General features: G+C 36.8%; 1 protein-coding gene across 3 annotated transcripts in view; it reads left to right on the plus strand.

The window, feature by feature from the left end:
• The window catches only part of FAM151B (family with sequence similarity 151 member B), a 42,130-nt gene extending 16,652 nt beyond the window's left edge, over positions 1 to 25,478 (plus strand). Inside the window, exons 5-7 of one of the 3 annotated variants that reach the window (XR_004624117.1) lie at positions 2,555 to 2,690; positions 22,692 to 22,787; positions 23,167 to 25,478. Coding sequence is in view for 2 of the 3 variants with exons in the window: in XM_002916217.4 (XP_002916263.1) it covers positions 2,555 to 2,690; positions 19,589 to 19,748 (296 nt within the window). In the remaining variant the exon portion in view is untranslated. Of the gene's footprint in view, positions 1 to 2,554; positions 2,691 to 19,588; positions 22,037 to 22,691 lie in introns of those variants that run through there. The other 2 variants (XM_019796391.2, XM_002916217.4) reach the window with 2 other exon arrangements.
• Positions 25,479 to 26,833: the final 1,355 nt, after the last annotated feature.

Consider the following 26,833-nt stretch of genomic DNA (forward strand, 5'->3'; position numbering starts at 1 on the left):
ATATTGCTTATAATTCAAAGTATTTAAAGAAAGCAAACTAGAAACAGTTTAGTAACTTCCTTACTGATTCTAAATTCCTTTTGTCACTGTTTAGTATAATTCTGGCTTAACCTCAGGCTTTAACCAAATTAGACCATATCTGGGTTTTGAAGTCATTTTGGTGTTGAATGTGTCCAGGTTGCTTTTCTCCCATTGGTCTCTTGTCATTACCAACATGTGCTTTATGCTTCCTTACTTCTTATTTCATAGACTTTATTTAAAGATTTATTTATTTATTTTAGAGAGTGAGAGAGGACATGCATGTGAAGGGGGGCGGGGTGGGAGCAGAGGGAGAAAGAGAATCCCAAATAGACTCCATGCTGAGCATGGAGTCAGATCTCACAACCCTGAGATCACGACCCGAGCAGAAATCAAGAGTCAGATGCCCAACTGACTGAGCCACCCAGGCACCCCTTATTTCATAGATTTAGAAAAGAGTTATAAGTTTATAGTCATGTAAATACAGCTTCTGTTAGCAATCCCTTTTTCTAATTATAAAGATGCAGTTTTTCAGATTTTCAAGGAAAGCAAACATTGCCCTTCTTTCATGAGGAATTTAGCTGCTAAACTAACATATTCACATAAGTTTTCTTCTCTCTCTCTTTTTTTTTAAAGATTTTATTTATTTATTTGACAGAGAGAGAGGCAGCGAGAGAGGGAACACAAGCAGGGGAAGTGGGAGAGGGAGAAGCAGGCTTCCTGCTGAGCAGGGAGTCCGATGTGGGGCTTAATCCCAGAACGCTGGGATCATGACCTGAGCGGAAGGCAGATGCTTAATGACTGAGCCACCCAGGCACCCCCACATCAGTTTTCTGTAAAAATGTTCCTTTATTGACCAATACTTTTTACAGCCTGTTTTTGATAGAGGCTGTTATTTATTTATTTATTTATTTAGCAAGGGAGGGGCAGAGGGAGAGGGAGCAAGAGTCTCAAGCAGACTCCACGCTGAGTGCAGAGCCCAACGTGGGGCTCAGTCCTACAATCCTGAGATCACCACCTGAGCAGAAACCAAGAATCGGGTGCTTTAACCCACTGCGTCACCCAGGTGCCCCATAGAGGCTGTTATTTTGAAAATATAATTTTTTTCTTTATTTTTTTTAGAGACAGAGTGAGAGAAAGGGAGGAGGGGCAGAAGGAAAGGGACCAAAAGACTCCCAAGCAGGATCCACATCCAGTGCAGAGCCTGACAAGGGGCTTAGTCTCACAGCCCTGAGATCATGACCTGAGCCGAAATCAAGAGCTGGTGGCTCAACCAGCTGAGCCACCCAGGTGCCCCCCAAAATATAAATTTTTTTCCCAAAGTTTTTATAAACAGGCAAGTGTGTTTTCCACAGTCTCTTAACATGACTTAAAACCCATATATAAAAGTCATTTTTGGGACGCCTGGGTGGCTCAGTCAGTTAAGCAACCAGCTCTTGATTTCAGCTCAGGTCATCATCTCAGTGACATGGTATCGAGCCCCATGTCATGCTCCATGCTAAAAGCATGGTCTGCTTGGGATTCTCTCTCTCTTTCTGACCCTCTCCCAACTCGTGCACATGCTCTCTAAATAAATAAATAAATAAAATCATTAAAAAAATAATGAAAGTCATTTTCCCACTATTTCTACTTTAGGTAAAATGTATAAATAGTTTGGACTAGCCAAAAACTAATCATGAAGATAATTATTTCTTAAACATCTACTACCTAGCAGACATCTTCCTATTGGAAAAAATACTTAAGTAACACAATAGAAAATATAAGTTTACTTATTTACCTTTTTAAAAAGATTTTATTTATTTATTTGAGAGAGTCAAAGCAAGCATGAGCAAGGGGAGAAGCAGAGAGACAAGCAGACTCCCCAATGAGTGCGGAGACTGAAATGCTCGATCCCGGGACCCTGAGATCAGGACCTGAGCCTAAGGCAGATGCTTAACCAACTAAGCTGCCCAGATACCCCTGAAAATCTAAGTTTACAGAGAATATTAATGAGGCAGATAGGGGCACCTGGGTGGCTCAGTTGGTTGGGCCTCTGCCTTCAGCTCAGATCATGATCCCAGGGTCCTGGAATCAACCCTCATTGTGCTCCTGCTCAGCGGGGAGTCTGCTTCTCTCTCTCCTGCTGCTCTTGCACTCTAGCTCGCTTTCTCTCTCTCTCCCTCTCAAAGAAATAAAATCTTCAAAAAAAAATATATGAGGCAGATAGCACAAGGAAAGAGTCTTAGAATCTTTAAGACAAATGTAGTGTCAAAATGTGCTTTTTTTGTGCTTGAGAGATTAGTAAAACCTTTTTAATATTTTATTAAATTTGCTCTAGGTCACTTGTGGCATGATTTTAGACTTGATTTTTTGTCTCTATTTTCCATTCAAACTATTTTCATTTATTAATTGGTATTTTAATTCACTCTGAATCCAAATGGAACTTTATATAAAATACCTATAAATTACCTACTCATAGGTAATTTAATTTAGTTTTCTATTTAACTGACTTTTAGGATTCCAGGTAGAAAAATTGAATTTCTTTCTTTCATTTCAGGTTACAGTTGGACAATGGTGAAAGAAATGGAATATATATGTAAGGAGCTAAATCAGCCTGTAACATTTCCTGTCAGAGCAGCATTAGTCAGGCAGTCTTGTTCTCAATTACTTTGGCTGTTAAAGAAATCAAACAGGTATGTGTAAGTTTAACAAAATAGCATATGCATGTGAGTATGTGTGAGAAAGAGACAGAGGATGAAAACTTACTGTGTAAAGACAGTGTGTGGGGTTGCCCGGGTGGCTCAGTTGGTTAAGAAGCTGCCTTTGGCTTAGGTCATGATCCCAGGTCATGGGGTTGAGCCCCTCGTCGGGCTCCCTGCTCAGCAAGGAGTCTGCTTCTCCCTCTGCCTCCCCCCAACACTTGTGTGCGCACGCGCGCGCTCTCTCTCTCAAAAATAAATAAATAAAATCTTAAAAAAAAAAAAAAGTAAAGACAGTGTGTGTGAGGAAAAATGGAGGTAGAGAGAATGAGCACGGATTGTGTAAGCAAACAGACTCCCTTACTTGAATGAAGCTCCTGGTGAATCTTCGCTTACATGACATCATGTCTTTCACTTCTATTGCTCACAAGGTTTTTGAACACAGTAGGTACCCTGTAAGTGTCCTTTTTCTATTATGTTATACATTCTCAAAAAGTTTTAAGTTGATAAAATAGTTTCTCTTTGAATTCTATCTTAATTTCAGAAGTTTTTTCCATATAAAAATTTTATTATTTCAGTATGTAATAAAAATTAGTTGGACCATCTTTAAATATCAAAAGATAATATAAATGTACAGATACTGAAACAATTTTGATAACTATCTTTTTATTATACTAGTCAGTAGAACAAGGAAAATCTAGAAATAAACCCAAATCTATCATGGAAATTAGTTTAGGAAAAGCTAGCATTTCAAATCATTGGTGCAAAATTTCAGTATGGTATGTGAGAACAGGCCAACTGTGCAGAAAAAACAAAACTGGCACCTTTCACTAATCTTTCTTCCAAAATAAATGCCAGATGAATTAAAGACTTGAAAATCAAATATTAAATACATAAAGAAAAATATGATGATATTTTATATAGTTTCAGAATGGAGAAGACCTTTCTTAGTAAGGCACAAAATCTAGAATCTACTGTTGATGCAAAGTTACCAGAGAAAGAACTCTAATATTAAAAAAAAAAAATTAGTTTTACTTGAGCTCAAATTAAGATAGCTACCTGGGAAATGCAGGGAAGAAAGTGTTCCAGAGAATGAACGGGTTTACAGGGTTATATACTTTTTTACATCTTGTAAAAACTCAAAAGATTATAGATTAGCATATAGGCAGGAATTCAGGGATCAGGAGCATTGATCAATATCTCAAGGACAAGATGGTTTTCCTTTAGGCTACTCATTCACAAACCAGATGGACAATGCATGCATGGCAGGCCATAAATCAGGCTTTGGCTTGAACAAAGTTTATATACAGTCATGCTGACTTAGAAGGAAATCTAAAATGGCTTCCCTTGTATATCAGGCCTTTAGAGAATTTTTCTCTCACCACTGTAAAAGGAAAGTTTGAGGGGCACCAGGAAGGCTGAGTCTGTTAAGCAGCTGACTCCTGATTTTGTCTCAAGTCATGATCTCAGACTTGTGGGATTGAGTCCCGCCTCAGGCTCTGTGCTGCTGAGTGTAGAACCTGCTTAGGATTTTTTCTCTCTCTCCCTCTCCCCCTGCCTCCCCCCTCTGCCCTCCCCTTATGCTCACACACACATACACACTTTTTCTCTTAAAAAAAAAAAAAAGAGGAAAGATTGATATATTTGAACACATAAAAATGTAAAGATTCTAGGGATGCCTGGGTGGCTCAGTCTGTTAAGCATCTGCCTTTGGCTCAGGTCATGATTCTGGAGTCCTGGGATTGAGCCCTGCATCAGGCTCCCTGCTCAGCAGGGAGTCTGCTTCTCATTCTGCCCCTCCCCCTGCTCATGCTCTCTCTCTCTCTCAAATAAATATATAAAATCTTTTTTTTTTTTAAAGTAAAGATTCTGGTAAAACTATCCTTGATTTATATGTCAGACAGATGTAAAGAATTCTAATAAAAAATTTTCCCAAATCATCCAGGAAAAAACTCAGTTTGGTAATTCACTATATAGGAAAGAGTAAGAGAAGCAGATATGTGTACACTAAAGAAGTATTCACATTCCTGTGGATATTGAATTTTTACTAAATACCTTTTCGGCTTCTGTGAAAATAATATTTTTTCCAATATCTATCAATAAATTATGTTAATATTTCATAATATTGATTTCACATTTCCAGAATAAACCCTACTTGATCATGAAATACGTCATTCTTTTAATATACTGCTAATTTTATTGCTAAATTTTAGTTAGGATTTTTGCATTTGGAAGTGAGATAGGTCTGTAGCTTTTTTTCTTTCTCATTTTTAGGTATAAATATCATGTACATTTCATTTAAAAAGCTAGGGACCATTCCTTCTTTTTATGTGTTCTGGGATATTAAAAAAACATTGAAATGGCCTGCACCTGAGTTTTGGTAAACTATCTAAACCTGATACTTTGAACAAAGCTTAATTGTACAGCCTTTTTATTATATGGTAAATGGTCTGTTTTGATTTTCTATCTTTTGGAGAGCTAATTTTAATTTATTTTTCCTAGAAAATTGTTCATCTCACCCAGGTTTTTGAAAGTTTATTTATACACAGATGGTTAAAATAGCTTTTCATTCTTTTAATTTCTTCTGTTGGAGAGGAAGTATTCCTCTTCCCTTCAAGGTCCTTCTAGCTGGACTAAATAAATATGACACGAATTAACAGGAGAAAATCAAATTTAATAGCATACCTTCAGGGAATCCATGCTGAGGTGGAAATTCCGAAGACTGTGAGGCAACATGAGGCTTCGAGGAGCTGAGTAGGAAGGTCGGGTCTAAGGATACAAAGGGGAGAAAGACCATTAGCAGGAAGGTGAGAGATACTTGGAAAACAAGTGTTGCCCTACTATGTAGGTAAGTTGCTTAGGTTAAGAGCAATTTCTGTTAATAGCTCTCTTCATGGTACAAGCTGGCTGTTAAGGGGGAGGTAAAGAGATTTTCCTGTATCTGCTGGGGTTTTGTTCGTTTTTTTACTCAAAATAATGTTTGTGCCAAAATGGTCCATCTTGGGTTGGCCTGTTCTTGGCCCCTACACTTCTGTGTCTTTATTTTCTTATTTTATTTATTTGAGCTTTCCCTCTTGTTTCTTGATTAAACTAGATAATGGATTTATCTCTCTTTTTTTTTAAGAACCAACTCTTAGATTTATTCCTGTTTTTGATTAACAATTCACTAATTTCTATCTTTTATCTTTTAAAATTATGTTTTATGTAGCTTCTTATAATTTCTTGAGTTGGATGCTTTATTTACTTTCATTTTTATATTTATTAACATATTTATGTTTATTAATACAAGTATTTAAGACTGCTCTTTTTTTTCTCTGACCACGGCTCTATCAGGGTCCCATTGTTTCTTTTGTGTAGGTTTTCATTATTGTCAGTTTGTAAGTATTATACAATTGTGAGTTTTTCCTCAAAAGTTGTTTTAAGGGAAATTTTTTATGTATCTATTTTTTTTAATTTTGGGTTTGTTAATAGTTTCTAGGTTTATTGTACTGTAATCAGATAACATCTTATTTCACTTTGTAGATTTTATTAAGGGCTTAATATATAGATATTTGTATGAGTTCATGTATTCTATGAGGATATAGTTTGGCTGTTATAATAGAAACCTAAATTAACAATAGCTTAAACAAGTCTAGTTCTCTCTCACATAGCTGGCAAAGCACAAATAATTCAGGGCTGATTTCATGCCTTCACAAGTCAAGGACCCAGAATGCTTTTATCTCTGTGCCTTGCTTTCCTTAGGATGTTGCCTTCATCCATATGGTTAGATTGATTACTGCCACATCTGAGTTTCAGTTGGTGGTGATGAGGGAGCAGAAAGCTAGCTAAGGACAAAACACAAGCTGACACCCACAAACCCAGTCACCCCCCCCCCCCCCCCCCCCCCCCNCCCCCCCCCCCCCCCGTGGGATATGTGTGACATTCCTCAGGCACTCCTAGCTGCCCTAAAGCTAAGGGAAGGAAAAACAAATGGTTAACTTATAGAGATTATAGTCCTACAAGACATGAGTCTCCCTCAGTTTACAAATGTCTTAGTGATTTACAAGAAAAAAAGCATTTTTATCAATAATCTAACTTCCAGAAGGAAATGCAGATAAAATTAAATGTCCTTAGAATCTGCAGCCCATTCACAAATACTTGAGGTAGGCAGAATATAATGTTCCTCCAGGAAGCTCCCAACTGTGTTAATGTCTTATTAGAGGGAAAACAACCTTAACTTGACAATGGCAAGGCCTCCAGTATCCTTTAGGTCCTCTTTAGCATTTGAAAATTCTTTTGAAAACCTATCTTTTCCTTACCTCCCCGCAGCTTCCAAGTATATAATCAGCTACCCCTCACAATGCTGGTGCAGTGTCTCTTTCTGCCCATGGGTCCTATCCTTGTTCTTTAATAAAACCATCATTTTGCATCAAAGATGTCTCAAGAATTCTTTCTTGGTTGTCAGCTCCAAACCTTACCCCACCAAACCTCACCCATATTCAAAAATTCCATCAGTAGTAAGGAGGGAAAAAAGAGAAGTTCATGGCATGTCTCTTCCCTTCAAGGGCGTGACTAAGTTTCACACCTTCTCTCCTCTTGATGAGGTTGTGGAATATAGGTGAGGTTCAGTGGGGTGGAGTCTGGAGCCTACGACCAAGAAAGAATTCTTGAGATCCCTTTGGTGCAAAATGGTCATTTATTAAAGAACGGGGACAGGACCCGTGGGCAGAAAGAGTTGCTGCCCCGGGTTGTGAGGGGTGGCTAATTATATACTATGGCGTTGGGGGAAGGTGAGGAAAAAGGGAGGTTGAGAAAATACTTTCATATCTTAAAGAGGACTCAGGATACCAGAGGCCTGGCCATTGTCAAGTTAAGGTTGTTTACCCCTCTAGTAAGGTATTAACATGAAGATAGTTGGGAACTTCCTGGATTCCTAGAAGTTTCTGTCTATGGTCTGTGGGTTGTAAGACATTTAGTTGTATTTACATTCCCTTCTGGAACCCAGGTTATTGATAGAAATGCTTTGTTCTTGTAAACTGCTAAGACATTTGCAAACTGAGGGAGACTTAAGTCTTGCAGGATTGTGGTATCTATAGATTAACTATTTCTTTGTCCTTTAGGGCAGCCAGGAGTGCCTGAGGAATGTCACATACATCCCATGGTGGGGGGGTTGTGGGGTGTCAGTTTCTGCTTTGTTCTCAGCTTGCCTTCTGTTCCCTCATCACTCTTACAACTCATTTGCTGTAACTTAGTCATTTGCCTATACCTAGATGCTAGTGAAGCTGGGAAATGTTGCTGTTATTCTGTACAATCTTGTGTCTAGTTAGAATTCAGGGATTTGTTGTGTAAGAAAGGAAAATTAATATTGGAGTAAAACTACTAGTTTTTAAAACACATTAATGTACATTACTGGTTATGTAATTTAACTCTTTTATGCCTTAATTTTTGCTTACTTTAAAAAATACTTTTAATGTAATTCATTGTATAACTAATACATTCACCTGGTTCAAAAACCAAAGAACAGAGAGTTATACTGTGAAAACCCTCTTTCCCATCTACCCAGTCTTGCCCAATCTCACTAACCACAGTTGTTAGTTTCTTAGGTAACCACAGTTAGTAGTTTCTTTATTCAGGTAAGAGTGAATACAAATATAGGTTCTTATTTTCCCCTCCTTTTTAAAGCAGAGGTAGCATATAGCTTGCTTCTGTTCTTTGCTTCCCCCTCCCCCCCTTTTACTTAGCAGTACATCTTGGGACTCTTCCAAGATAAGCTTCCTTTCTAGGTGCATCATACTTATGTATGTACTATAATATGGTATTTAATGAGCTTCCTATTGGTAAACATAAAGAATGTTTCTAATATTTGATATTACACACAATGCTATAATAAATAATCTTAAAGTGTGCCATTCTGCATGTGTGCAAAATGTCATCTTTAATTTTTTGGCCATTTGCTCTCTTACGGACACTAAGAGAATTAAAGTTTCTGGCTGTTAAGATGTTTTTGTTTCCTCTTCTACCTGCATAGTTTTTGCTTTTTGAAATGTTCATGATATGTTATTTGGTGCATATTCACATCAATTTTATCTTAATGAAGAATTATAAGTTTATTATTAAAAGATCTTCTTGTCCTATTGAATGATTTTTTTTTACCTAAATTCACATTGTCGATGAGGAGTCCAAGATGGCAGAGAAGTAGGAGACCTTAGTTTCATCTGGTCCCGGGAACTCAGCTAGATAGCTATCAGATCATTCTGAACACCTGTGAACTCAACCGGAGATCTAAGAGAAGAATAGATGCAACTCTACAAATAGAAAAGTGACCGCTTTCTGCAAGAACGACAAGACAGAAAAACTCACTTCCAAAAAGAGAACAAGAGGTGGTACTGACTGCCAGGGACCTAATCAGTGTGGATATAAGTAAGATGTTGGAACTAGAGTTCAGAATAATGATTATAAAGATACTAGCTGGGCTTGAAAAAAAGCATAGAAAACATTAGAGAATCCCTTTCTGGAAAATAAAAGAACTAAAATCTAATCAAGTCAAAATAAAAAAGGCTATTAATGAGATGTAAACAAAAGTGGAGGCTCTAACTGCTAGGATAAACGAGGCAGAAGAGAGAATTAGTGATAAAGAGACAAAATGGTAGAGAAAAAAGGCTGAGATAAAGAGAGAGAAACAACTACTGGATCATGAGGGGAGAATTCGAGAGATAAATGATCCCATAAAATGAAACAATATTAGAACAATTGAGATTCCAGAAGAAGAGGAAAGAGAGAGAGGGGCAGAAGGTATATCAGAGGAAATTATAATGAAGAACTTCCCTAATCTGGGGAAGGATCCAGGCATCAAAATCCAGGAGGCACAGAGAACCCTTACAAATCTCAGAAACAGAAAATCCTGAACGCAGCTCAGGACAAGAGGTCTGTAACCTACAAGAGTAGAAACATTAGATTCGCAGCAGACCTATCCACAGAGACCTGGTGGGCGAGAAAGGACTGGCATGATATATTCAGGGTGCTAAATGAGAAAAATATGCAGCCAAGAATACTTTATCCAGCTACGATGTCATTCAAAATAGGAGTGATAAAAAGCTTCCAGGGCAAACAGAAACTAAAAGAATTTGCCATCACCAAAGCAGCCCTACAAGAAATATTAAAAAGGATCCTGTAAGCAGAGAGGGAGCCCAAAAGTAACAGACTGGAAAGGAACAGAGACAATATACAGAAACAGTGACTTTACAGGTAATAAATGGCACTAAATTCATATCTTTTAATAGTTACTCTGAATATAAATGGGCTAAATGCCCCAGTCAAAAGACACAGGGTATCAGATTGGATAAAAAAGCAAGACCCATCGATATGCCGTCTCCAAAGACACCTCCAGATTGAAAGTAAGGGGGTGGAAAACCATTTATCATGTCAATGGACATCAAAAGAAAGCTAGGGTGGCAATCCTTATATCAGATAAGTTAGATTTTAAACCAAAGACTGTTAATAAGAGATGAGGAAGGACAGTATATCATAATTAAAGGGTCTATCCAACAAGAATATCTAACAGTTGTAAATATTTATGCCCCTAACATGGGAGCAGCCAATTATATAAGCCAATTAATAATAAAATTAAAGAAACACGTTGATAATAATACAATTAGAGTAGGGGACTTTAACACCCCATTCACTGCAATGGGCAGATCATCTAAACAGAAGATCAACAAGGAAACACAGTCTTTGAATGACACACTGGACCAGATGGACTTCACAGGTATATTCAGAACATTCCATCCTAAAGCAACAAAATACACATTTTTCTTGAATGCGCATGGAACATCCTCCAGAATAGATCACATCCTGGATGTACTAGTTCTTAACTAGTACCAAAAGATGAGGATCATTCCCTGCATATTTTTGGACCACAACGCTTTGAAACTGGAACTCAATCACAAGAGGAAATTTGGAAAGAACTCAAATACATGGAGGCTAAAGAGCATCCTACTAAAGAATGAATGGGTCAACGAGGAAATTAAAAAAGAATTTTAATTATTTTAATTCCAAGAATTTAAAAAATTCATGGAAACAAGTGAAAATGAAAACACAACAGTTCAAAACCTTTTGGATGCAAAGGTGGTCCTAAGAGGGACGTATATACAAGCCTTTCTCAAGAAACAAGAAAGGTCTCAAATACACAAGCTAACCTTACACCTAAAGGAGCTGGAGAAAGGACAGCAAATAAAGCCTAAACCCAGCAGGAGAAGAGAAATAATAAAGATTAGAGCAGAAATCAATGAACTAGAAACCAAAAGAACAATAGAACAGATCAACAAAACTAGGAGCTGGTTCTTTGAAAGAATTAATGAGATTGATAAACCCCTGGCCAGACTTATCAAAAAGAAAAGATAAAGGACCCAAATAAATAAAATCATGAATGAAAGAGGAGAGATCACAACCAACACCGAAGAAATAGAAACAATTATAAGAACAAACTATGAGCATCTATATGCCAACAAATTAGGCAATCTGGAAGAATAGGACGCATTCCTAGAGACGTATAAACTATCAAAGCTGAAACAGGAAGAAATAGAAAACCTGAACAGACCCATAACCAGCAAGGGAATTGAAGCAGTAATCAAAAATCTCCCCAAGAAACAAGAGTCCAGGGCTGGATGGCTTCCTAGGGGAATTCTACCAAACATTTAAAGAAGAATTAATACCTATTCTGCTGAAGCTGTTTCAAAAAATCAAAATGGAAGGAAAACTTCCAAACTCTTTCTATGTAAGCCAGCATTACCTTGATTCCAAAATCAGATAAAGACCCCACCAAAAAGCATGAGACTGTGGAACTATTCCAGATTTTAACAACCATTCAAAAAATCCTGCTTTTTTCCTTGTGGTCCAAGAAACTCTCCAAGAATATGCACTGCATTTAGTTTTCATGTCTCGTCATTCTCCATCAGTCTGGAATAGGCCCTCAGTCTTTCCCTATCTCATATACTTGACAGTCTTAAAGATGACAGGGCTTTTGTTATGAAAGATGTTCTCAACATGGATCAGTTCATTATTTCCTCATGACAGATTTCATGCTTGTGTTCTTAGGAGACTCAAGTACTTTCCCTGTCCCAGTTCTCAGAGTGGCCACTTCTTTAAGGATGCTTGACTGATGATAGTGGTGGATGGTATTTTGAAAGTGAAATCTGGGAGTTTAGTATGATCATTGCTACTAAAGTGTTATTTCTTCTAGGACATCTTAGGGGACAGAGCTGGTAAATGCTTGTGTGTGTGTGTCTGTGTGATTACAGTCTATGTATGTGTACAAACACACACCTATCCATACATACACACACGCAAATATATACATCTATAACCATTTCTGTCTGTGTATATATACATATATAAAGCCCTTAGGTTCATATTGATACTTCCAATTTCAACCCAACCCCTTAGGGTTCTTTCTAGCCTTCTCCCTTTCTGTGTTGTGAATTTCTTATCAGACTTACCTGACTCCCATTAATTTAATCTAACAGCCTTTTAAAAGGAGAGTTTAATTTATTTACATTTATTTATAAGACAGAGATGTTGGTCTTGTTTGATCTTGTTTCTGTCATTTTTTTGAACCAGTATACTTGTTATCTGCATAGCTTTGAAAACATTTCACTGCAGCTGTTTTCTTTGTTTTGTATTTTTAATTATCATAATTTGGGAGGTTTGTTTTTTCTATTGATTATTTATTACTGTGATTTCACAAAGTATGCTTAATCTGCTTCTTTACAGGTACCTGTTAACTTCTTTCTGTGAGCAGTAATAAAATTTGTGTATTTCTTCACTCCTTTCAGCTAATTTTAGTTGACTTATTGTCTTTTATTGTCCAGTTTTGTTATATTCAGTGATAAATTAGCTGGCTATAAAATTCTTAGCTCACAGTGCCTTTCCTTGAGGATTTTGAATACATCGTTCCTCTGCATTCTACTGTGTGGAAAAGTGTGAAGCCAGCCTGATTTTCTTTTTGCCCTTATAAGTGTCTTGATTTAGCCTGGGGGGTTTTGGGGAGAACAACTGAATGTAGCAAGGGATGTTTTCAGTATATAGATTCAAATGTTCTTTTCTGGAATGTTGCTGTGAATTATATTTTAAAATACTTGTTCTATTTTATTTGTAAACTATCTTCTCTCTTTCTGGGATTCCAGCTATGAATATTTAGATCTCTGTTGCCTATTTCTGGTATCTGTTTTTCCTCTTTAGTCTTTCTTTCCTTTCTATCTATTTGGACTTTATTTTTCATGATTTATGATCTGTCTTCTATATCCCTTACAATATTTTCAGCAATGTCTGTTTTCCCTTGTATATCTTCAGATTTCACTTTATTTCTGTAATAGTATTTTTTATTTCTTTCCTCAAATCTGCCAATTAATGTTTTGTCATGTCTTTTATATTGTCTTGCATCCCCTTCCATGAGCTCATACCTCTGCTTTGTGCTCTTTCTTCAGATAAGCTACTGCATCATGTAAAAAATGTTGCTCATGGCTTTCATCTAACTTGTGGCATTAAGTTTTACATATATTTTCACTATCTGATAGTTTTTTAAAGATGAAGTTTTTATTTTTCCATCTGCCATTTGTTTATCCTTATATTTTCTTGTACTCTGTTATTTAAAACTTCTGCTGATTTTGATTACTGTACTTTAAAGAAAGTCATTGTTTCTTTTTTTCTGGATAGGCTACTTGCCCAAAGTGCATATTGGAGAGGGACCAAGACTGTGCTTTATGACCTAGAGAGTCTTTTTTTATTTTTAAGATTGATTGATTGATTCATGAGAGACACAGAGAGAGAGAGAGAGAGAGAGAGAGAGAGAGGCAGAGGGAGAAGCAGGCACCCTGCTTGTTGTGGGGACTCGATCCCAGGACCCTGGGATCATGACTGAGCCAAAGGCAGACGCTCAACTGACTGAGCCACCCAGGCACCCGACCTGGAGGGTCTTATATGTGAATTTGTTCAGGCTTTAACTTCTCCCAGTCAATGGAGGTAGGCACTGTAGTATCTCTACGTAAAATCTTTTTAAAAATTTTTTTTATTTGAGAGAGAGAGAGAACAGAGGGAGAGGCAGAGGGGAAGCAGACTCCCTGCTGAGCAGGGAGCCCAATGTGGGGCTCAATCCCAGGACCTGAGATCATGACCTGAGCCAAAGGCAGATGCTTAACTGACTGAGCCACCCAGGCAGCCCTCTAAGTAAAATCTCTTATCTATTGCTTAAATTTTATTTATTTATTTATTTATTTATTTATTTATTTATTTATTTATTTAAGATTTTATTTATTTATTCGACAGAGATAGAGACAACCAGCGAGAGAGGGAACGCAAGCAGGGGGAGTGGGAGAGGAAGAAGCAGGCTCATAGCAGAGGAGCCTGATGTGGGGCTCGATCCTATAACGCNGAAGCAGGCTTCCAGCGGAGGAGCCTGATGTGGGGCTCAATCCCATAACGCCGGGATCACGCCCTGAGCCGAAGGCAGACGCTTAACCACTGTGCCACCCAGGCGCCCCTCTATTGCTTAAATTTTAAATTTTGAGTTTTCACAGGCATAGTCTGATACCCACAACTATGGCTTTTCTGTGTTAACTCTTTCCTTATCTTCATAGCTTCGTGGGACCAAACCTTATTCAAGAAAGCTTCCATTTGTAGCTCAGGAATGCCGTTCCCACTGTTGCAGAGTGTTTAGGTGGAATGGGCCCCTCATCTAGAAATACCTTTGGTAGGATTTCTCTGTCATCTACAGACATGGGCAAATTCTCTTCAGTTTTTTACATGCTCTGACCTTTGTCTCAGGTCATGATCTTGGGTCCTGGGATCAAGCCCTGCATCAGGCTCCCTGCTCAGCAGAGAGTCCACTTCTCCCTCTGCCCCTCCCTCAACTCGTGCTCTCTCTCTCTTTCTCTCCCTCTCCCAAATAGATAAATAGTCTTTTTTTAAATAAGAAGCAAGACCAAAAAAATATTATATACCATATGATTCCATTTTATAAAATTAACAGGCAAAAATTAAACTATACTGGTTAGGGATGGATATATAGGTAGTAAATAAAGAAGAGTAAGAATATGGCTACCACAAAGGTCAAGGTTGTGAGAACTCCAGGGTAGAGGAAAGGTTGTGATCACAGAGTGACATACAGGTACCGCCCAGTGTGCTGGCAGTACTCTACTTCTTGATTTGTGTTTTGGTTACACTGGAGTTCACTTTATAATAATTTGTTAAAATGCATATTTATGTTTTATGCATTTTTCCTATGTATATTTCACAATAAAAAGGGCTTAAAAATGAAACCTGAGAATTGATTTGAATAAATACAATTTAAGGTACCCTGAGGCAATTTTTTTTCCTATTTGACTTTAAATATAATAGAGGGAGGATTAAAAGAGGCAGAGTAACAGTGGAAAGCTCTTTTTTTTAACCTAAATTCATATATGTGTTTTTTATAAGGTTTGTCACCATGGCATTCAAATAAAGTAATAAGGATGCCATTTTAGCAAAAAAAAAAAAAACAAAAAAAAGCAGGGGTTTTTTTTAGGATTATTTTTTGTTTTATTGAGAAATAAATGAAATTACATCACTGTATAAGTCTTTTTTTATGTTTTATTTATTATTAGAGAGAGACCCGAAGGGAGGGGTAGAGGGAGAGGGAGAAAGAGTCCTAAGCAGACTCCATGCTGAGCATGGAGCCCGATGTGGGGCTTGATTCCATGACCCTGAGATCATGACCTGAGCCAAAACCAAGCGTCTGACACCTGACTGTGCCACTCAGGTGCCGCATCACTGTACAAGTTTAAGGTATACAGCATCATGGTTAGATTTATATATGTTGTGAAATGATTGCCACTGTAGGTTCAGCTAACCTCCGTCTTCCCATATAAATACAATAAAAAGAAAGAAGAAAAGGAAAAGGGGAAAAAATTTCTCCTTGTGATGAGAACTCTTAAGATTTACTCTCTAAAAAACTTCCTATGTAGTCATATAGCAGTGTTAGCTCTAGTCATCATGTTGTACATTACACCCTTAGTACTTACTTATCTTATAACTAAGTTTGTACCTTTGACCACCTTCCTCCATTTATCTCTCATCACCCTCTACCGTTGGTAACTGCAAGTCTAAATATCTTTGTTTATGAGGGTTTTTTTCCTTTTAGATTCTACATATAAGTGAGATTGTACAGTATTGTCTTTTACTGTCTGACTTATTTTACTTAGCTAATGCCTTCAAGGCCCATCCATGCTGTTGCAAATGGTAAGGTTTCTTCATTTTTAATGGCTGAATAATACTACATTGTATATATGTTTATACCACAACTTTTTTATCTGTTCATCCACTGATGGGCACTTAGGTTGTTTCCATGTCTTGGCTGTTGTAAACAATGCTTCTATGAACATGAGGGTGTAGATATTTTTTCAAGTTAATGTTTTTGTTTCCTTTGGATAAATTCCCAGAAGTAGAATTGCTGGATCATATGGTAGTTTTGAGGATCCTCCATACTATTTTCTGTAGTGGCCATACCAATTTATAATCCCACCAACATCGCACAAGGATTCCCTTTTCTTAACATCCACACCAGCATTTGTTATCTCTTGTGTTGTTGATGATGGCCATTCTAACATGCGTGAAGTGATATCTCATGGTGGTTTAGATTCACATTTCCATAATAACTGATGATGTTGAGCATCTTTTTATGTACTTGTTGGCCTTTCATATATCTTCTTTGCAAAAATGTCTATTTAGGTCCTTTGCCCATTTTTAAAATGGGTTATTTGTTTTTTTGTTAATAATTTATTAGTGTAGGGGCACCTGGGTGGCTCAGTCGTTAAGCGTCTGCCTTCGGCTCAGGGCGTGATCCCGGCGATGTGGGATCGAGCCCCACATCAGGCTCCTCTGCTGGAAGCCTGCTTCTTCCTCTCCCACCCCCACTGCTTGTGTTCCCTCTCTCGCAGGCTGTCTCTCTCTCTGTCAAATAAATAAATAAAATCTTTAAAAAATAATAATTTATTAGTGTTAATTTTTTTGCTCTGAGTTCTTTATCTATTTTGGATATTAACCCCTTATCTGATATGTGGTTTGCAAATATTTTTTCTCATTCCCATTCCAGAGGTTGTCTTTTCACTTTGTTGATGGTTTCTTTTGCTGTGCCTTTTACTTTGATTTAGTCCCACTTGATTATTTTTTATTTTGTTGCTTGTGCTTTAGGTGTCATATCCAAAAAATCGTCACAAACCCATGTCACGGAGCTTTATTCCTATGTTTTCTTCTTGGAGTTTAATGTTTTCAGATCCTACATTTAATTCTTTAACCCGTTTCAAGTTAATTTTTGTGACTGGTATAAGATACAGGTTCAGTTTCATTCTTTTACATGTGACTATCCAATTATCCTACTACCACTTATTGAAGAGACTTTTTTCTCCATTGAGTAATCTTGGCTCCCTTGTCAAATATTAGTTGACCATTATATGCTTGGGTTTATTTCTTGGCTCTTGATCCTGTTCTATTGGTCTATTGTTTTTATGCCACTAACACACTGTTTTGATGACTGTTGCTGTGTAGTGTAACTTGAAATCAGGAAGTATGATGCCTCCTGCTTTGTTCTTTATTAAGATTTCTTTGGCTATTCGGGGTCTTTTGTGGCTCCATATAAATTTTAGGAGAGGTTTTTTTCTACATCTGTAAAGAAAGCCATTGGAATCTTAATAGGGATCGCATTGAGTCTTTTGGTAGTATTGACATTTTAATATTAATTCTTCCAATACGTGAAGACAGGATACTTTTCCTTTATTTATGACTTCTTTGATTTGTTTCATCAGTGTCTATAATTTTTAACATAAACATCTTTTATGTCTTGGTTAAGTTTATTCCCATGTCTTTTAGTGTTTTTGATGCTCTTATAAATGAGATAAATTTATTTCTTTTTCAGAAATTTCAGTTAGTGTATAGAAATGCTACTGATTTTTGTACATTAATTTTATATCCTGCAACTTTACTGAATTCATTGATTAGATCGAACAGGTTTTTGGTTGAGTCTTTGTACAAAATCTATGTACAAAATCATGTCATCTGCAAATAGAGGCAATTTGACTTCTTTCTAATTCTTATACTTTTTATTTCTTTTTCTTGCCTCATTGCTGTAGCTAGGACTTTCAGTACTATGTTGAATAAGAGTGGTGAGAGTGAGCACCCTAGTCTTGTTCCTGATCTTAAAAGAAAAGCTTTCATCCTATCATCGAGTTTGGTGTTAGCTGTAGACTTGTCATATATGGCCTTTATTATGTTGAGATATGTTCCTTCTGAGCCTGATTTATCGAGTTTTTTCATGAGTGGATATTGAACTTTGTCAGATGCTTTTTCTTCACCTACTAAAATGATTATATGATTCTTTTCATTCTATTAAATGTGACATATAACATTTTTTGATTTGTGTGTGTTGAACTATCTTTGTATCACAGGGAAAAATCCCACTTGATCATAGTGAATGATTCTTTTGTGCTGCAGATTTCAGTTTGGTAGTATTTTATTGAGAATTTTTACATCATGTTCATCAGAGATAGTGACTTACAGTTTTCTTTATTAGTAGTGTCCTTTCTGGATTTGGTATCAGGATAATGCTGGTCTTGTAAAATAAATTTGGGCTTGTTCCTTGCTCTTCAGTTATTTGGAAGAGTTGGAGAAGAATTGGTGTTAATTCTTTACATGTTTGGAAAATTCACCAGTGAAGCCATCTGGTTCTGGGTTTTTCTTCATTGTGAGATTTTTAATTGCTGATTCAATTTCTTTGCTAGTTATTAATCTATCCAGATTTCTAAATTCTTTCCGATTCAGTCTTGGTAAGTTGTAAAAATATGGATCTTAAAGTAATTCTCATTTGCGTGTGTGTCTGTGTTTTTGTGTGTGTGTGTGTGTGTCCTCATCTGTAGCTTAAATTTTCTTTTTGGTTTGCTACATAATGCTGCTGTGGAATAAAATTCAAAGTACATTTCTAGAATGGTGTCACAATCCTTAAGGACAAGCGATGTGTCAACATAGCAAGAACACATACCTTGGTTAGACTATTTCTTATAATTAGTAGAAGAAGTGCTTTGGGGATCTTTTTCCCTACATTCTGAAATGTTCGTGGGGAAAATAAGTGTGAAGCTACTTAGCAGCTTTGCATTTTCTTAGACTCTGATGCAATAGGAGTATTGTTATAGAAGTAATGTCTACTGGAAGAAATGAAAATATATAATTTAAATAACATTAAAATTCTGAGTATATTTTTAACATCCAAATAAATCTGCATATATTATTATTGTTTTTTTAACGCCCAGAAATGTATCTAAATTTATTCTGTTTGGCATCCTTAGTGACATCTCTTGGCATTCTTATATCTCATACAACCCCCACCCCCAGAAGGGAAAGTGGGGCCACTTGTAAGGGAATATGAATGTTGGTAATGTCGGTGACATTTGTGTCTCTTCACAGACCCTGCAGTCGTGCCTTTGACTCAGCACAGCCTACTGAAAAAAACCCAAGTTATAGCTGTAGGTTTTGTGTAGGGAACAGATTCCTTAATCAGCAATACGATCTTTTCAGTTTTTTTGTCCAAAATTTGGCCCATTTTCAGTGTTACCAGTCTGGGTTTCCAAAGCCATTTCACATTCCTGTAATTCAGATATAGCAGTTACCTAATTTAGATGATAGCAATGTGATTTTTTTTCTCTCTAGTCCTTCTGATGTTCATGAAGGAATGAAACAGGAACTATATGTTCCAGCACTGCTAATTAATTTTTTTGTCTGTGTGAATTTGGGTTAAAGATAAATGAGAATAACTATTTTTAGGCTTATTGGAATTCCTCATCACTGTTTCTTATCTTTTACTTTTCACTATAAAATTCTGTTTTATTTTAATGCAGGTACAGCCTGACTATTTGGACTGGGAAAAACGATAACTATTCCATTGAAGATTTATTTTGCATTAGAGACCATTTTGACAAAAAACAAGTTTTCTATGACATCTTGGAACCACAAAATCATGAATTTAAAGAAGCCATTGGAATCAAAGTTAATCTCTGAGAAGACTGTTCTAAATTATTTCATGTTTTGGTTCCATAATCCTCTGCTTTGGTCTGAATTAATTACCATATAAACTGTGATGATTGATTTATGCTCTAATTCATCTAATCAAAAAACACTTAGTGCTTACTTTATTAGGCCTATATCCTTATGATACTGTATGTACTTGAAAGATTTGGAAAGAAGAGATTTCAATGGGCCTGGTCTAATAATAATTTAGGAAAATTATGCTTTAAACCCCTTTATAAAATGTAATTTTGATACACTGAAGATAATTGAAAGAATTTACATGTCATAACCTGTGATCACATTACATGTGATACAGATATAAATCACATTTCGGTTGGCCTTGCATTACAGAGATTCCACAAATTTATGGCACCCTCTTTTTTCCTGGAGAACTGGTTATTTCAGAGACTAAGGAGGGTTAAAGGGCTTTAAACATGTTTTAATTTTCACAGAAGTGAGCAGCTTTCTCATAAGAATAAAATCCACTTACTGGAAACAGTATAGATTAAATTAGATGGATCTAGAATTTCCATATTGTTGGGAGCATGCTCACAACTATATATGTTTTTTATATTTTTTGTTTCAATCATAGTATTTTATATATAGTAAATACAATACTACTGGAGAGCAGAATTTTAACCCTAGTAACATATCATTTGATTTTCAAGTTTTTCACCAGCACCCTCTTAGTTCAGGCCCTTGTTTTACTGCTAGAATTTAAAAAAGTTCTTCATGACTTCATTATTCACATTCTACTCAGAGATGCCCTGAGTATTTCTGCTGAAGAAAACTTTTGTAAGCACCTCTTGCCAAATCAGAAAACTCCAGGGGTCTCTTAAATGCCACTTTATTAAATTTTATTCTTTCAAGATCCTTCATAATGTACCCCTCCAAACATCACCTCAATGACCTTCAGCACAGTCATCATTTCAAAAATGCCCATAACAACAATGGTGTCCAGATCTTACTTCAACAGTTAATTTTAACTATTTGATATTGTTCACTAATTATATCATACGTGCTAGTTTTATCTGCTCAACTAGGTTATACAAAGTCCTTCATGGTAAGGGGACATCTTTTTTTTTTTTTTTAAGATTTTATTTATTTATTTGACACAGAGAGAGAGACAGCTAGCGAGAGAGTGGGAACATAAGCAGGGGGAGTGGGAGAGGAAGAAGCAGGCTTCCCAGTGGAGCAGGGATCCCGATGTGGGGCTCGATCCCAAGACCCTGGGATCGAGCCCCAAGCCGAAGGCAGCCGCTTAAGGACTGAGCCACCAGGTGCCCCAGGGGACATTCTTAACTGTCCTTTATAGTGTTTGTCATAGTCTTGAGGAAGGTATTCAGAAAAACATGTTACTTCTTTCATTATTGTAAAGAAACTTACCAATGAATGTCCTAAGATATATAATTTGTCTTTGTTTATCAACCATTTTCTCCCACAGAATAGTAGTATATAAAGAAAAGCGCTTGGGTTTTGAATTCAAACAGCCCCACCTCTGTCCCTTCCTAGCTATAGATTTTGGGATATATTTAACCTCATTGAGTCTTGGTTTCCTCATCTATAAAATGGAGGGAAAATGAGGATTCTTTTGAAGAGTTGTTATGAAGATTGAGATTTTTGTAATAGAGGCATCTAGCTCAATGCTCAGCAAATAGCAAGTACTCAACAAAGTTAGTTTCCTTCTAGACTTATCACGGATCATATCCACTGTAGATAGATAACAGTAAGGAGCATAACATGAAACATTATAAACATATATTTAAAGAAGACAATTATATTTCCACTTTAAATTTTAGCTCCAACTAAATGCAGTGCTATTTGTCAACACCTAAAACTTCACTTTCTATGGTTTGCCAAAAGCAAAAGATGCTATTTTATAATTATAAAGTTTTAACAGTAGCAACAAAGAATAACTCTTAAAACTATAGTAAAAATTAATGTTTACCTTATAAATTTTCTAAAATGACCACGCTTTACTTTTATAAAGTTGAATTTGTAAATGAACTGCATTTTAATGAAGTTTTAAATAAAAGTCATTTGTCCAGAAGATTTTTGCCACTTGATTATCTGTCCCCTAATAATAAATATATGTACATTACACACACACACACACACACACACACACACACACACATATAGAAGAAAATAAAGGAGAAAGTTTTCATGACTTGGGAGTAGGCAACAATTTTTTAAAAAATTTCAGCTTTGTAGAGGTATAATTGACATATGAAAGTGTCAGATGTTTCCAATTTTTCCCTATTTCCCCACACCCAAGGCAATTATTTTTTTAAAATTATTATTATTTTTTTTGGAGGGTGGGGAGAAGGGCAGAGGGAGAGGGAAGAGAGAATCTTAAGCAGGCTCCATGTCCACTGTCGAGCCCGACCCGGGGCTCAATCTCACAACCCTGAGATCATGACATGAGCCAAAATCAAAAGTCTGATGCTTAACCAACTGAGCCACCCAGGTGCCCTGGCAATGATTTCTTATAACACAACACTAATCATAAAAGAAAAAAATGATAAATGGGCTTTATCAAAATTTAACACTTGTCATCGAAAGACACCATTAACACATATTTGACAAAGGGCTCATACTATGAATCTATGGAGAACTCCTATAAACTGATTTTTAAAAAGAAACTAAACAACCCAGTCAGAAATAGGCAAAAGAAAGACACACTTCATAACTTGGTTAATAAATAATAATGATATAAAGGCCTTAATGTATAAGAATGCAATACAATAGTAAATAAACAGTGAGGATCTACTGTTACTAATATGGAAAGATGTTATATTGCAGGTGGCAAAACAGATGTCTGGTATCATACTATTTATGTAAATTTGTATGTCTTTATGTGCATTTGTATACACAGGAAGATATTTGGGAAGAAGTTTCCAGACACAAGTATAACCTATTTTTCCCCTCCAGGTTCTCAAGTCTGATGTATTGGTGTTGAGAACTTATAGCATCCGAGGGCTATTTTCCAAGCCTGACAGAGCAATCCTGGTCCTAGAAGAGACTTTGGTATGAGATCCAGTTGTTCAAAAAATCAGCTTTAAAAAGTACAGTAGTTTATGGCCCTGTAAAGTTGACGAAATTACTAGTCAGATATGTACTCATTTATCAAGTGGGAAATTGTTAAAAGCTATTCAGAACAGGTTGCTTATTTGCTTGTTTGTTGGAGCTAGGGTCTTAGTTTTTTCCTTGTAATTATAAAAATTAAGTACCTAGAGAATATATAGAAAAATGCCCTATCTCTCTCCTTGAAATTTAAGATATGAGCTTGCCTAGGAGGAGCCTACAGTCTGCTTATAATCCTAAATTCATGAATCAATGCAGGGAAAATAGTTGACTGATGGAAAGATTAACATAGTAGTACTAAAGAACTTTTTTTTTTGTCTAGAAAATGGGAGTATAATGGATGAGCAAAAACAAGAAAGTCTGATAACCTGGTCTTGGAAGAAGCAGGGCAGGATCTAAGAGCTCTTGGGACCTCAACAGCAGGAGCTCAGGGTCTTTGTTCTAGTGTCTAGTGTTCCATATCAGTGTCATTCTTTTACTCATGACTGTGATTGCTTCTCTCTCTTCTTTGTACCCACCATCCAGGGACTCTAATTTTCTAGTCATTTGTGTCTTCAGGGCTCACCGGGGAATACTGTGGGGAGGGAAGGGGATAGGCATTTAATTGATGTCTGATGTGCTGAAGCTGTGCAAATAATACAGAAATGATTTCTAACCTCAAGAATCTTACAGTCTAGGTGGGGGAGAGACACCCCTTAACAGTAAGTTGGATTCTGCCTTAAGTCCTGTGATGGAACGGTATATACCAGGTTGTGGTGACAGCGTTTTGTTCAAATTGAGAGAAAACACGTTAAGTTGTGTCTTGAATGATGAGTAAGATTCACCAGGTAGACTTAGAGGAGGAAGGGCCTTTCAGACAAAGGCATGTGAGCAAAGGAACTCTAAGGTGGAAAGAGACATGTGACCTGTTCAAAAAGTATGTGGAGGCACCATATACTATGAGGCTGGGCATTTATACAGGGACCAGATTCATTTTCTGAGCCAATGAGTTTGCTTCTTTTCTCTTAGGTCATAGGAATCATTGCACCCTTTTAAGTAGGGGAGCTTTATTATCAGTTTTAGTGTTAGAAATGTGTTTAAAATGGCATGAGGAGATTTGGAATTCTTGAAGTGAAAGGAGATGAAGCCCTGAAGTAAGGTGATAGCAAAAGGGCATGGAAATGCTCAAGAGACAGAGGAAAGAGGTTATGAAGGAAGAAGTTGTAAGAGTTTTTAAACTAGTTGTATGGGGAGTATGGGAGAGAGGCAAGAGTCTAGCATATGTGTTTTTCGCTTGAGTAACAAAGGATCAGGTGCTGCTACTAACCCAAGCAGGATAGGACAGAGGCCAAGTGTAGCTATATTTCTCAGTGATTTGTTGATTTTGCTCCTTTATACCAGCTTGGAAAGAAAACTGAAAACCTCATCTGCATGCCCCTTAACTCACCTCTTACTCTAACTTCAGGAAGGATGCTCTTTTTTTATTTAATTTGACCAGTTTCTTAAAGACCCACCCCCAATTAATTGCTACTCTACTACATATTTTAATTATTCTGTAATTGTAAACAAAGAAAACTATTTCCATAGTCCCACTATCAATGAAAAGGGAAAACAGGTAGGGCTTGAAAGGGGCTCGCTCAGCCTCCCGCCCTCTAGAAAGGTTCTTATTTCTATGTTTCTGCCCAAGAAAGGGACCAATTTGACTAAATCTAGTGGCTGAGCTCCTCTGGGTTTACTTGCTGCTACAGAATGTTCATTAAGACTTCTCATTGCCTCTTTCTTCTCTATCCTTTCCTTGGGATGAAAGAATGTAGTAAGAGTTCAAAAATTTAACTGAAATATTGACTGTGAGACTCTGTTGCTATTTTGTGAACTCAAGAGCTAATCAAAAAACTCTGGATTAAAGTAGAAAGGCATGACCTTTTCACAGAGCCTGTTGAGCTCAGCCCCTAAACCAAAGTTCCTTTGAGGAATCTTCTGTGACTTCCTCAGGCAGACCTGTGGGCTTTCTCTTGAGGGACCTCCTCTGCTAGAGTATAATTATTCTAAAGGTTTGTGTTTTGTTCTCAGCTGTGTTGTTTTAGCGGAAGAAACTATTCATTTTAATGTGATGTCTAGTCAGAATAGGCCCTTAACAAATGGTGGGCAGGATGGATGGATGGATGGATGGCACAAAACTTCAGTAATTTTTTAGACCAGTTGTTCTCACAGTGCGGGCTCACAAAACCCTCAGTCCCCCTGAGATGCTTTTAGGAGATTCATGAGGTAGAACCATTTGTGAAATTGTTATTATTCACAAATAACAGCATTTGACATTTACACTGATTTTGGAAAAACAATGGTAGGTTAAATGGTTGAAGCCTTAGTATACATCAAGTTTATGGCATCAGCTAGTAATCGTATTCTTCACTGCCACCACTCACATTAAAAAGGGGGAAAAAAAGACTTAGAAGTATCATCACTGATTCAGCAAAAATTATTAACTTTTGATGCTGAGTCAAGATAACATCCCTGAGTTAATATTAAGATCTTAGGGTACCTGGGGCACCTGGGTGGCCCAGTCGTTAAGCGTCTGCCTTTGGCTCAGGTCGTGATCCCTGCATCCTGGAATCGAGCCCTGTATCGGGCTCCCTGCTCCACTAGGAACCTGCTTCTTCCTCTCTCACTCCCCCTGCTTATGTTCCCTCTCTCGCTGGCTGTCTTTCTCTCTGTCAAATAAATAAATAAAATCTTAAAAAAAATTAATCTTGGGCACCTGGCTGGCTCAGTTTGTAAGTGTGAGCTCCACATTGGGTGTAGAGATTACTTAAAAATAAAATCTTAAAGGGGTTGCCTGTGTGGCTCAGTTGGTTAAGCAGCTGCCTTTGGCTCAGTTCATGATCCCGTGGTCCTGGGATCGAGCCCCCACATCAGGCTCCCTGCTCAGTGGGGAGTCTGCTTGTCCCTCTCCCTCTCCTCTGCCCCTTCCCCCACTTGTGCTCTCACTCACTCTCTCTCTTTCAGATAAATACATAAATAAATAAAATCTTTAAAAAAGATTTTCAAAAAATCTTAAAAGAAGATTAACATCTTGACTAATAAATATTTTGTGTGATGGAAAGGGAGGTAAACACAGAACAGTTCTGCTGTATACTGAAATTCAGTGTTTGTCCTAAAGAAAAACACTTGTTGGAAACAGACTCATCATTTTTTTCATGAAAAAAATATTTACTTGAAAGAACAACTGACAGAATAGTTATTCAGTCTTGGGTATTTGGCAAGTATTTTCTCAAAAACGAACAAAGCGAGTTTGTCACTTCAAGGAAAACAACTGAGAGTGTCTGTTGCCAATAACAGAACCTGAACTTTTATAATGAAAAGTTAGAATTTGAATAAATTTGAATCAGTCATTGTTATTGATTCTCAATGCTTCAGGACTTCTTTTCTGATATCAGTGGTAATATTAATAAAATGTGCCAACATTTGGAAGATCTGTATAACTCAAAGAGTCTTTATTTTCCAAAGAACTGGTGCATGATATTATAAAAAAGTGCATGAGTAAGGACTCCATTCAAATTGTAGGACAGACCAGTGAAATTTAGTGTAACAGAATATGGAAATTCATTCATATGGTTTCAGATTCCACACACAGATTCTAACCTTGAAGAAACTACCCCTTACCCAAGTTTGACTATAGTATCAAAGAAGCCTATCCACAGTTATCTGAAAAGCCTATTATTTCTTCCTTTTCCAATTACATATCTGTGTGAAGCCATATTTTCTTCATATGCTTCAACTAAAACAACATATTACAACAGATTGAGTGAGAAACAGAAGAATCCAGTTGTTTCGCATTAAGCCAAACATTAGATTTGCAGAAACATAAACCAGTACCACTTTTTTCACTAAATATATTTTGAATACTATAGTTACTTTTCATAAAATATTTATGCTAACATGTAATGGATTTATAAAGTTTTCCAAGTTTAATTTTCTTTAGAAGATGTATTTATTTGAGAGAAAGAGAGCAT

The sequence above is a fragment of the Ailuropoda melanoleuca genome, chromosome 3 (assembly GCF_002007445.2).
Source record: "Ailuropoda melanoleuca isolate Jingjing chromosome 3, ASM200744v2, whole genome shotgun sequence".
Taxonomy (NCBI): Eukaryota; Metazoa; Chordata; class Mammalia; order Carnivora; family Ursidae; genus Ailuropoda; species Ailuropoda melanoleuca.